The sequence below is a fragment of the Amblyomma maculatum genome, chromosome 7, assembly GCF_055883805.1.
Source record: "Amblyomma maculatum isolate TAMU_Amacu chromosome 7, ASM5588380v1, whole genome shotgun sequence".
Lineage (NCBI taxonomy): Eukaryota > Metazoa > Arthropoda > Arachnida > Ixodida > Ixodidae > Amblyomma > Amblyomma maculatum.
In genome coordinates, this window is record NC_139350.1 from 135,976,153 (window position 1) to 135,988,675 (window position 12,523).

Genomic DNA, 12,523 nt, shown 5'->3' on the forward strand with positions numbered 1-12,523 from the left:
ATCGACTCCGCTTGTGCTCAGCCGCAGGCGAAATTCCAGGCCTGACGCAATCAGGGCCCGCTCCACGCTCGACACATTCACCAGGTACAAGAGTAGTGACAGTGGGCAGCCCTGCCGAAGGCCTTTCGTCATTACTATGCGCCCTGAATGTACAGTACTCACGGATTGAAATAGGACACTCGGAGCGCGTGGCCGTCGCTGCATGCAGCGCCGCCCGGGGATGCTCATGGAACCAAGGTGCTGCATTGTGGTATAGCTCGAGGGGGAGAACATCTAAGAAGCAGAACTGCTCCTTCCGGTCGCCAATAAGCCGGCCTGTTTACCACACTGCCTTGCATTCAGCGACGGCCACGCGCTCCGAATGTCCTATTTCAATCCGTGAGTACTGTACATCACTAAAGCACACAGTGATGTAGTTCCGCCTGTAAAGGCGCCGGATTGTCAGCACGAGTGTTCTTGGGAGACCGCGCTATAGCAGGCACGCAAACAAGGCTTCATGGGGCACGTTGTCGTACATTTTCTCGACGTCCATGAAGCAGAACATCAACGAGCGCTATGCCGCGCGATGCCTGCACACTGCGTGATGGCAACTAAGTTGTCATCCAACCGGCGGCTTGGCCGAAAGCCAGTCTGTAGCTCGGTGAGCACACCCCGAGCCTCCATCCAGCCACTGAGCCACTCCTTTAGTACCCTGGCAAAGAGCCGGTACATGACACTGGTGACTGTAATCGGGCGGTAGTCAAGCAGGTTTCCCGTCACTTCTCTATTTTTTGGAATGAGAACGACTTTCCCCCGCCGCCAGTCATCTGGGATCGGCGCTCCTTTGATAACAGCTGTCAAGAGGGCAGCGAGCTGTTCTCTTGACTCCGGGCCGAGGCTCTTCACCAAACGAGCCGGCATATCATCAGGTCCCGGAGCTGTACGAGCGCTTATGCGGGTGAGGGTGCGCTTCATGGCTCTTCTGGAGACCTTCCACCGCGGCTCCATTTCTTCCGGAGTCCCCTCATCCATCTGCGAGGTCACAGTCACAGAGACCGAGGTCACAGGGACCGTCTCTCCATACTGGGTGACATAATATACCGTCAGGTACTTTTGCTGATTTTCAGCGGGCTGTCCTGTCGTCGCATCAATGATCGGGGCATCAGGAGATCCCGCCGGTCCATCGAACGCACATAGCCCCAAAATTCTGCTCTGCTGTCTTACCCGCCTTGCGCAAGGACCTCATGAATCGAAGGCTGTGTTCAGCAAATTTCGCCTGCACCAGTGTTTGCACTTTGTGCTTCAGGTGCAAATAGTCTGCCCAAGCGGCTGCTATCACGTAAGGAACACCTTCCTTAATGGTCATCCGGTGGTTGCGATTTGCTGCACGCCGCTCCCGCCACTACGCCGCTTCCACCTCTCGGTTCCACTATGGATTGCTCCTTTTACGATAACGTGAGCTTTCACGAACCATGTGGTCCAGAATTGCTGCATGTAGCGCAGAGATGTACTGGGCATATGTTCGCGCCTCCCGTCTCCCCGGGGCGCTTCAAACTCGTCGACCACTCGCTCAGTCGCCTGGTATGGAAGGTGAGCGCCAGCCCGATGCGGGGTGCGCAAGCTGGTTCCATCTTTCCTGCGGGAGCTGCCAAAGACGAGTCGTAGCCGGTTGTGATCGCTTCCGAGGCTGAAAAGACCGACCTCGTCGACTGCTATCTCCCGCAGTGAAAGCATAAGGCTGGACGAAGCCAACGCGTAATCAATAGTTGTGGAACTACCACGCGTGCACCATGCTGCCTGCCCCTCACACCGTGGCTCAAGGTTGTCGACCGTCAGGTCGAACTCCTCGGCCAGCTTCAGGAGAAGTTGCCCATTAGCGTCTGTGCGGCCGTACAGCTTGCTAAGGTAGCCATTGAAGTCTCCGAGGATTAGTACTTGCTTGCTGGTGGCTAGGTCCATGCTCTGGTGGCGCCATCTGGTATCTTCGACACGAGCCGCCTTACCGGCGGCCGCTCCCTGAACCCACTAGTAGCCATAGGGAGCCTACAACTTGTAGGCTCTAGAGTTAGTAATACCTGTGCTACACGGGCATCTTCGAATGATATTCGAGTCGACTGTATTCGAGATTTCGAATGACATTCGGTCTAAACGGGCTCCCGCGGTGCTACACTACAGTTTCCAAACTCATTTGAACACTTCAGCATTCACTCGCGGGAATGCAATGGCGCTGCTGCATCGAGTTTCGCTTCTGTACGTTCGCTTCTCTTCAGTTTGTACAAAGTACAACGGCGCAATGATCGACAGTGGTTCCCATGGTCACGCTAGACCGACAGCAACACAATCATGTCCAACAGCCGCATATTATTGTACTGCGACATGTTTTTCGGGCAACCGACATTGATGGCAGCCCTTCATGTCCTCGACAGATCTAGGTAGCTTCACGAAAACTTTAGGTTGGCGAGGCGACGGCGGGACGACAGCACTTGTATCTACGTTATAAATAATAAATGCAAGCGAAATGGGCGGCTATATTTCATACTTGAACACTCAACCATGCGATAAACTCATGTGAAATGATTGCATTTCATTTGACGGCAACTCTCTTCCCCGCGATAGCCTATGATTCTCCAGAGCCAATGCACAAGTTTTATTAAATGCAGATGACCATCGAGTGTAGTTTTGGTAACAGTGTTCTGAAATCGACTATTGTTTACATGGCAGGACGCGCATACAGTAAACTGAAGGCGTCGATATACCCTGACTCCCAAGCAAGCGGCCAAGGCGGCCAGCAAAGTCTGAAACGTAACAAGCTTGCGGTGCTTGCGGATGACGTAAGACCGTTGCAGTTAATGCGAACGGTCACTGCACATACTTCTGGCTAAAACGATATATTGGTCACGTTGAAGAAAGCAGGGAGAATCAGCGAGAAAGCCCGGTCGTACGCGACGTCACCAAACCGAAATATTACCTTCAAGCACTCATTTAGCCAGTACACGATCGCTATTCGAGAAACAGGCAGCAGAAGAAAGCAAGCAGCAGACATCGAAATCAACAACTGCAGAAGCGAAGCAGTCGTGATACCTCGCAGCCCGGCTGTGGGCGAAGCAAAGCGATGGCGACCTGCTATTGGTCGGCGCTTGCTGTGTTCGCGTTTCGAAGGCATTCCAAAATCTCGAATGTCTTCGCGTAGCTCATTCGACTCGAATGACATTTGAGTCGAATGCCTTCGAAACACGGCGTGTAGCAGCACACGTTCTTTCATTCGAGTCGAATGACATTCGGTTCGAAGGCATCGCTGGATGGACGGACGGACGGATGGATGGACGGATTGACGGACGGACGGACGGACGGACGGACGGACGGACGGACGGATGGATGGATGGATGGATGGATGGATGGATGGATGGATGGATGGATGGATGGATGGATGGATGGATGGTTGGATGGATGGATGGATGGATGGATGGATGGATGGATGGATGGATGGATGGATGGATGGATGGATGGATGGATGGATGGATGGATGGATGGATGGATGGATGGATGGATGGATGGATGGATGGATGGATGTTGTGGCCTTCCCCTTTGTAAAGGGTGGATATTACATTAGAACAATATCCTGGTCTGGCTCACTTTCACCTCTTGCACATGAAGACTTACAAGTACATTGATACACGTTAACAATTTCAGCTACTATTTTTGTCGCACTAGCTTCCACCACTCTCTCAAGCGGCACTTGGTCTTGGCCACCTCTTTGAATTGTTTTGTACAGTCGGAAGCATCACGTATACTGAAGCCACATTGATGATGATGATGATGATGCTCAGGGCCATGCCCTTTGAAACACGTCGGCACCAAAACTGGTGCGCAGGCCAAAAGTGAAAGGAAGAAAGAAGAGAACAAACAAACAAAAGACAGAGGGCTGGGAGAAGAGAAGCACGAACAGGATGATGCCACACCCTCCCAGGTGGAGTTCGGGGTCGGGTAACTGGCTCCACACTACACTCCTACACCACGCCGCACCACAGTCATCCACTGAGTTAGTCGCCACTTTGTCACTGTCACTGGACTTGAACCACCTTCTGCAGTGGCGAAGTTGGGCGCCGAGCGCGGGCAAAAACCCAGGGACTGCGGTAACGTGGCGGTCTCCAGAGGCGGCGTCGGGAGGCTCGTGCATTGTTGCACGGCCGGTCTCGATGGAGAGCGCGCTTCTTTTCTCTTACGGCCTCACCAATGCGGTCTGTTTCCACCGCCCATCGCGCCTCGGTGGGGTCGCCACCGCCCCACTGCTGCGCCTCTGCTACCACCGTTCATGCGCAAGGGAAACGCGCGCTCCCTCTTCGCTCCGCCCGCCTCAGTTGCAACCGGCAGGTCCTGACATTTCACCCCTTATGATTTATACAAAGACGCCGTAATCAGCGCCTAAGATTTATCGTGTACGAGGAATAAAATATAGTCAACACCGCTCACACGCGCGCGCGCCTTCGTCACTGCGGCCGAGCGCGGTCGAATGAAGCTGGTACACTTACTTCAACATTTTTTGCCCCTTACTTTTGTACAGAAATACATTTATCAGGCTATGCAGTGTTCTTTCGAAAGCTGTGAGCAGGTGTAGCGTGACCTGACGTGAGTGCATGGCAAACTGATAGGTGGAGATTCTGTAAACCGCTTCTGTTTTCGTTTAGAGCAAAAGAGGCACCGGCGAAAATTCATGGCGCGTCGGAGATTCAGGGTAAGGAACAAAATTTAAGCATATAGCTAAAATTGCAGTTGTCTAGTGGAGTGCGCTGTTCTAGCTTCGTTAAAAACAAATCAATCGGTTGAAAGACAGAATATGTATATGTAGCCTCGCGACGGACGCACGTACGTGTATAACAGACGTAGTCGGTTTAATACATAGATAAACAACAACTTTAATCAAAGAAATGGGCATCAACAGTTATGCCTAATTGAAAACAGCGGCAAACAATAAAAAAATTGTCCTTCAAAGTTATGCATTGTACTACATATTCATCAATTCATCAAAACGGGATCTGCAGCTAGAAAATTCAGTTTCAATCTTCCTGGCCCGTTTGTTCATATAGGGAGCTGGCCTGTAATTCCTGTCTGTCACTTTCTTGGCATAATTGACAAGAAGGATTCTGATAATTTTTTCAGATATCAAAGAAGCGGACCTTACAGGCTGTTGTTAATTCCTTCAGGGCAACTCAGCACTTACTTGAATCAGGATTTGAAGTACTTCGAGAGCATTTGTATGTGGTAGAGGCACGATATTTTTTTTTAAAGAAACCTTGTCCAATAGGGCAATAAACTCTGGTTTCGGATAATGCAGTCCAGTAGAATTCTTGTCCTCGTAGAAAAACGTACTGCTTCTTTCGCTAGTTTCAAGAAAGCGCAGCGTCACACCCGAGGTCACTGATTAACTTATCAATGTATCCATCGACGTAAGCTAAACCGGAATATGTGACAGTAATGGAATGACAGGAAATACCACCACGATTCCTTCATTTCCTCGGTTACTGATTGTGGCCGACCAGAAATGGTTTCTTCGGCATCGACGAAAACTGCCTTGATTTTGCTCCAAGATGAAACGTCCGTCTTGACAATGTGGTCAAGTGCCGCTGTTACGGCCCTCGCATTTAGCATGTCGTTCTCTCCGCCCATTAGCCTTACTTTCCCTAAGAGAGCCTCAATGAGGCCACTGTTAAGTTTCCTGGTGAGGACGGAGCCGACACCTTTCCCCGGGAGGTATTCTACCACTTGTACAGTAGACTCGTGATGAACAGCATTTCTTGAAATGTTTCTTCAGTGAAAGCTTCCTTCTTTAACGTTTTAGAAGTTTCTTGGATGCTTTCGATATAGGTTGTATTCACTATCGGCTGCCGCGCGGAGGACGATTGGAAAAATGAAGCATTTCCGCTTCCGGTTCGCCATAGCCTTGGTCATCGTCGTCGTCTGCTGAGGTTTCGTTTGGGTAGTTCGGAAGATCCAAGGTGCTGTTAACTCTCTAATTTGCTACAATAATGGTCAGTTGCGCTATCTACGGAGGCGACAATAGGTCCTGCGGGTGTGAAAACTCCGCGAACAGCAACAGCTGCCAACTTTTTGGGGCGGGTCTTGCACTGTTGCTTCTGCTGCGTCGTTTTGATAAAGCATTGTCGTGCTGACTGTCCCGCTCGATGTGATATAAACGTAGTTGTGTATGTGCACGTGATCGCGCTTAATCAATGACAACTTCATAAACATGCTACTTTCAACCCTTGTAGGAGGACCTTTCGGACTGCTGCCCTTCTGCTCCCCGTACGTGTATGCAGCGTAACTGCAAGCGCACTAAAGCGCTAGAGGAAAGCGAGGAATACTTTCAAGCCGTTGCACGGTACTATTTAGCTCTTGTGAGCTTTTCCCTGTGACGGTGAGTACCAGACATACCGCTGCGCGCACTACAAGCGTCGGGCTAAGATGATCGGGTTACAGAACAGTGCAGCGACGCCCGTTCATGCCTGCTTTGCGACTGTACTCGTCAGTTCATCAGAGCCCGCTTTCCTCCGGCGTTTTAGTAGAATACATGTTACGCTGTACATGCTTAGGTGCCAGGGTGTGGCTGGAATGCTTTCCGCTACAAAAAATAAAAGCAAAAGGAAAGTGTCGTTCGTGCATGAATCCGGAGGCGAACTGCGAAAACGCTGCTCGCTGACGGAAGCAAAGCGGGGGAAATCGCTGACTTAGGGGCCAGGTCTACAGTATGCTAGAATATTCTAGCTCCCTATACGCCATGCGCAGCGCCTATAGGGGCGCCACTGAAAGCCGCGTAGCGCCGGCCGTCGGAACCCGTAGCAGGCCCCATGCGGCAAGCGGGGCCGTGGTGCGCGCGTGCAATCAGCCGTTTGTGCGCGTCTCGCGGGCTCTTCGGCAGTGACAGCGTGCACAAGGGGATCACACTGTATAATAGTGGACATGTGTTCGATATCACGGCCGTCTGGAACTACATCGCCTCCATATGCATCAAGTGTCTGCTGAACACGAGCGTCAACAAGGTTGAGTACGAAGTGGAGCTCATTTTGAGTTCCCCGCTTTCATTACATCGCCACGCCAATTCGTTCATTTCTTGACCTATGAAACAATGTTCTTTCTTTGCTTAATGATACACGTTTGCTTCGTTTACATGCAATATATCGCTACAGTAAACTAGGCAGCATCGTCGAAACTGCGAGCGGTTTCGTACCGGTGCGACCGCAGGAAAAGCCAGCGAGCTTGCAAACCAGTATTCTGAGCAGCAGAAAAATAGCGCATATTGGGCTCCTGTAGCAAGAGTTCAGATTTTTCATGCTTGTGCTTTATCATGGCCTGTACAGCATAGATTTCACGTCCGTCGTCAAAAAGGCAGAGCGGGTAGATACCTTCATGGGGAGTGAGATATCAGCAGAGGAATTATCTGAAAAGCTGCATCACAGGTTAGTCAAGACTCGAGGGCATATTAAAGTAAATTTTATATCCTATTTATTATTGTAGTATCATCTTCATTTCATTCGTATTACCCTCGCGCCAAACTGCAGAATTAGAGTGCGCTTTATAACCAGTTCTAGAGCCCTTACTCTGGATAGCAAGTGCAGCGACATGTTATGTTTTCGTAACATTGCCAGACAACGCACGAAAGGTGAAATGACAAGCAGAAAACACTGAAAACATAGTTATCACTCAGCCCTGCCACACAGAAAATTTAAAGCCATTTCCATCGAATGACATTCGTTCAAAATGATATTTTTTTGCTGCTACACGAGAAAATATAATGGCATGTGATGAAAATGACATTAGGTACCGAATGAGTTTGCTCATCCGAATGCGATCAACGAGGAAATATGTTATCTCTACACACGAGACTCGATGAGAAGATACAGCCAAAATAAATTACAAAAGTGCCACCTGCATTAAATACTAATGTGCTCCTTAAGTTTTGCAGCTTGTCATCTATATGAAATATGCCACATAGCATCGTAAAAAAGAACTGGCACCCATGCTGCCAGCCAACCCGTAGCCACCCCTTACAAAAATGCATGTAGGGTTTCTATAGAAATTCGAAAGCGTTGTGTCAATACACGCTGTTGAAAGTCTGTTGATAATCGGCAACATCTTGGATGATGCAGTGTTGACCTCTTGTTGAGCGCTTATGAAATAGTGGCCCATGTGTTTCTTAAGAGCGCTTTTGGAATTCGCGCAACTGAAATTCTGTTGATTTCAGGCTCAAATGCTTCAGAAACTCTGCAAGTGACGCTTTTTGATTTTCTGCTACCTTTCCACTCCTGAACAACAGAAAATAGTACACGACCATCGGTTTGCCAGGAGCAGACACGGGGTGATTTTCATTAATGCAAAAGTAGTACAGTACATCTCCTAGCTGCGATAAGTCACCACATTCTATGTTCTGCCCGACCAATCAACAATCCTGTCTGATCAGTGCTGGTTAATGATAAGCATAGTGAGGCATAAAAGAACAAAACAGATCTTGATCTTTTAAGCCCCATTATACTTACTCACTCATTAACCTACACTAAACTGACTAAATTGTTGATTGATCGAGCAGAACATAGAATGTGTTGACTGACCGCAGCAAGGATATGTGCTGTTCTACTTTTGCATTAATGTAAACCACCTCGTGCCTGCTCCCGGCTAACCGTTGATCACGCAGCATTTTCTGTTAATCCGCAGCGGAAAGGGAACACAGAATAAAAAATGCGCGTTAATGAGAAAGAAAAAATATGCATCTTTGGTGAACCCATAACATGAGCTGGGCTGTTTATTTGCGTTATTTCAATTCATATGCAAGGTATGACGCCAGGCTATTCTTTGCGTAAAACGCTGATACGTCCGGGAACTCCTCGCATGTGATGCTGAAATAAACAATATAAATCATAATTAAGTTGCGGTATATACTAACTTAAAAATAGAGGAAAGGCATTTGTGCGCTGCTCCACGTCATAGCTCAAGAAATTTCTTGTCTAAAATGAGTTGTCACTGTCTTTCACTGCTTAGACGGCATCGACCGCCGCTTCCACAGCTCGGCAGCACTGCCACATCGTTCATTTCTCCCTGATAAACAATATATGCTGCCGTCAAAGATCCCATTGTGAATATAAATAGCAAAGTGCAAGTCACAAGCATTACTACCCAGAAAACTTGAAGCAGAATTACCAACTATAGGCACCAAAATGAGTGGAAACAAAAACAAACACTGCAAAAATGGTGGAGCTGCACAGATTCAATAATCCACAATGTGTGACAGAGGCATATTATGATCTCGATAATGTGTCCGTCTCAGCGCGAGTAGCGTATCGAAAGAGTACAGCACTGTGCCGAACAATCCGTCAAAAACGGTCACCTTGTAAAAGAAAGAAAATGTCGCCATCCCAACTGGCGTTCCATCGGCCCCAGCGTCCGCGTTAGAGACAAGCCTGGTTCTCTCTCTCTCCCTCCTTTTTTTCCGACGAGGCTGGCTTGCCTGCTAGAAATATTTACATGCTCGCTTCCCCTTGTAGCACACACTGTACAAGACTGGCACAAACACGAATAGGAAAAAGTAAAACTCTCACCAAAGTGCAGACGCTCCCTCCGCCCGTGCCGGCTTTTCGCCCAGAATCCAAAACGCCTGCGACTGTTGAACTTCTTAAACACGTCCTCCTTGCGCAGAAGCTGCCACCCAAGAGCGGATTCCTCCGAAGACTTAAATGCGTACGTTCGCGCTCAAATTTGAACAAAACGATCTTCGTGATAATCACCAGCGAAAAACCTACATACGGTGCTTCGCTCACAGTGCAAGATGCGACCACGGTGGCGGGAAAACGCCAACTGAACTGGCACATCGCCGCACTCAGCGTACCCGCGTCCGCGTGCAAAGAAAACAGGGCGCGGAAGAACAGCTTCGGTGAAAAGGGGGAGCCGCCGCCCCCGCTGCGCGAGCTATGCTGCAGCCAAGGTCATCTCCGTGAAGACAAACCACGGAGAAGGCAGAGAGCAGAGACCCAGAGGGAGCAACCCCTCCCCCCCTCCCCCTTTTTCCCCCCAGCCGACAGGAAGTAACTCTCGACCCTCCGGACATGCTGGCGCCGTTCGCGGCACGGGGGAAAGATGGGTGTGGACAGTAGCAAGGCAGTGGCCGAATGCTTCTTTGAAAAGACGAGTCGCGGATAGAAGACGCGTGTAATCCTATTTTTTTTTTTTTCTTTTTATTTCATACGCGAATGTTTTTGCTATGCGTGTTAACTCTATAGTATGCGTGGGATCAATCCGTCATTATTAGAACCCCTCAATGTTTAAAGTGACTTCATTTTAGCATGGTGTCCACTTTAAGAAAGGAAGGAAAAGAAAAAAATAACAGTTAAATTCTCCAAAGACATACAGGATTCCAATACAGACTGCACCTCATTTTGCGGCAAAAGCTACGGGCAAAAATACCTAGGCTTGGGCAGAATGTCAGACCCTGAAGCATATATATAGTGAACTTTGCAACTGGTTTAAAAAAGCTTTGTCCTGCCCTACATGGTAGGTTCAATCTAGGATCCTGTTTGTTAGTATGATGACTCACTGAACTTGTTTTATGATAAATATAAAATATGTCCTACCACTAAAGTTACCTTCTGCGACATACAGAAGCTGATTCATTACGGATTCTGACTGACATTCAACGATGTATTTGCATTATTAGTGGAGGCTTTGCCATCATGAAGTTTTTAGGGCATATTTTCACTGTGTTGCGAAGCTTGAGCTAAGTGTGCACCGTTAATATGTACTTTTATATAACATGAACGAGCACGCAACTGCATGCTGCTCTTATATTTCCCTTTGCAGAATGTGGCCAATAGTTGATTACAAGTGAGACCAAAAATTCATAACGAAATTGTCACATCATGTTCTTATCATTTGTGCCTAAAACTACTTAAAAACATGGGTCAGCTTGAACAGTACACGCTAATTGTTCGTGAACGTTGAAAACTGACAACAAAAAGCACATAGAAAAAATAGCACAAAAAGTCTATTGGGTAGAACACAATGAAAATTCTGTGGGCCCTGTAAAGATTGCACTCAGCTGGGGTTGAATGTCTATCGAAATTCAATAAATTCAAAAGGCGGTCAATAGTCCAACAATAGAGTTTCAAAACTCATTTTTGTAAGGGACCGCACTCCGCGCGGGCGGAACAAGTCGCTTCTGCTGCCGCGGTCCGTCGGCGCCGATTCGCCGACACGGCGGATTTCTTTCGCCACCTTCAGAAAAGCACGCTCTGTTGATCTTAAATAATACGCGCTTAATTTGATGAAGGAATCTAAAAAAAATTATCTTTAGTGAGGATCACTGTTATGTAACGAGATTTTGGAAGAATTGATAACAGCAATAAAAGCAAATTTCTGCCAACATTAGCAGCTGTCGCCGGTGTGATGTAGCTAATCCAATTTCGTTCTCTAGCTCCGCTGCTAAGACGTCGCCGAAGTTACACCTTCCGTTTACTGTAAGACGATTAGTGAGACAATTCAGTTGATACTAAGGCAGTTTTATGAATATGAAATTTGCTATTTCCAAAGCGCTTCCAGCTACGGCATTGATGCGAAACCGTTTAGGCGTTTAGGCTTGGCGACGACTAGGACCCAGCACACGGCCAGATCGCCGTCGTCGGCCGCTTTCGCGGGCCGCGTCGTTGCGGTAAGCTCGCGGTATCCGATGTGGCAAGCGTTACGAATTTGCCGTATGCTTCCTTGATGAGGCCAAGCTCGGGCATTTTTCGACGGGCCTTAATACGCCGAGCGAACGATCAGGCGAAAACGTACGGGAGTCAACGGGGCTGTAGTATGCTTCGGCGTAGGGCGATACTCGAAGGTTCTATAAAAGCGCCCTCGGACAGTACACTAGATACTGCCTATTTTGCCTATTGCTCTTGACACTTGCTTTAGTGCGCAAAGTGTAGGCTGTTGAAACTCGTACACGTTTCGCAGTCAAGCGCAGACGTGCGTACCTTCCGTACCCTTTCGTAAACAAACGCCGCCGACACTGCCGCTAACTTCGTAACTGATAATCCTAATCAACAGGTTGTTTACAAGGGAAGCGAGACATGAATGTCAATTGAAAGGCGGCTTTCGTTTACAGCGCAGTCATCTTAGCAACATATATTGAAGGCGCACCAACATTTGCATATCAATCGCAGTTACCATAATTTGGAAATGGCATTAGCTTTGGTCGTGTAGCAGCGCGTCGAAAAAATGACATTAACCTGAACAAATGTCACTCGGTGAGTTTGCTTGCTTTCTGCGTGGAACGCCGCGATTCACGGCCGCAGTCGTTCTCGTGAAGCATATAACTGGATACTTATACAAACGTGTTCCTGGCAAGGTTTTATCTGTGTTCGAAAAACCAACTGCGCCGCAGTTCTTCCCGGACATTGCTAAATGTTGACAGCGGCGTTATATCCGTTAAACCACGCCCAAAATAGAGTCCCTAGAAGTATTTGCTAGTCTGCCGTCCGAGCGGGGTTCCCTATGGAACCGGTTGGCCGCTTCCCGGATG

The 12,523-nt window shown here is 48.4% G+C and overlaps 1 protein-coding gene across 1 annotated transcript; it reads right to left on the reverse strand.

Moving 5' to 3' along the window:
* Positions 1–543: 543 nt before the first annotated feature.
* LOC146184814 (uncharacterized) lies at positions 544–1,938 on the reverse strand. The gene is made up of 2 exons (XM_084608625.1): positions 1,429–1,938; positions 544–1,011 (listed from the first exon to the last, which is right to left on the reverse strand). The coding sequence occupies exons 1-2, from the start codon at positions 1,936–1,938 to the stop codon at positions 544–546; spliced, it is 978 nt and encodes a 325-aa protein (XP_084464751.1).
* Between the last annotated feature and the right edge of the window lie 10,585 nt (positions 1,939–12,523).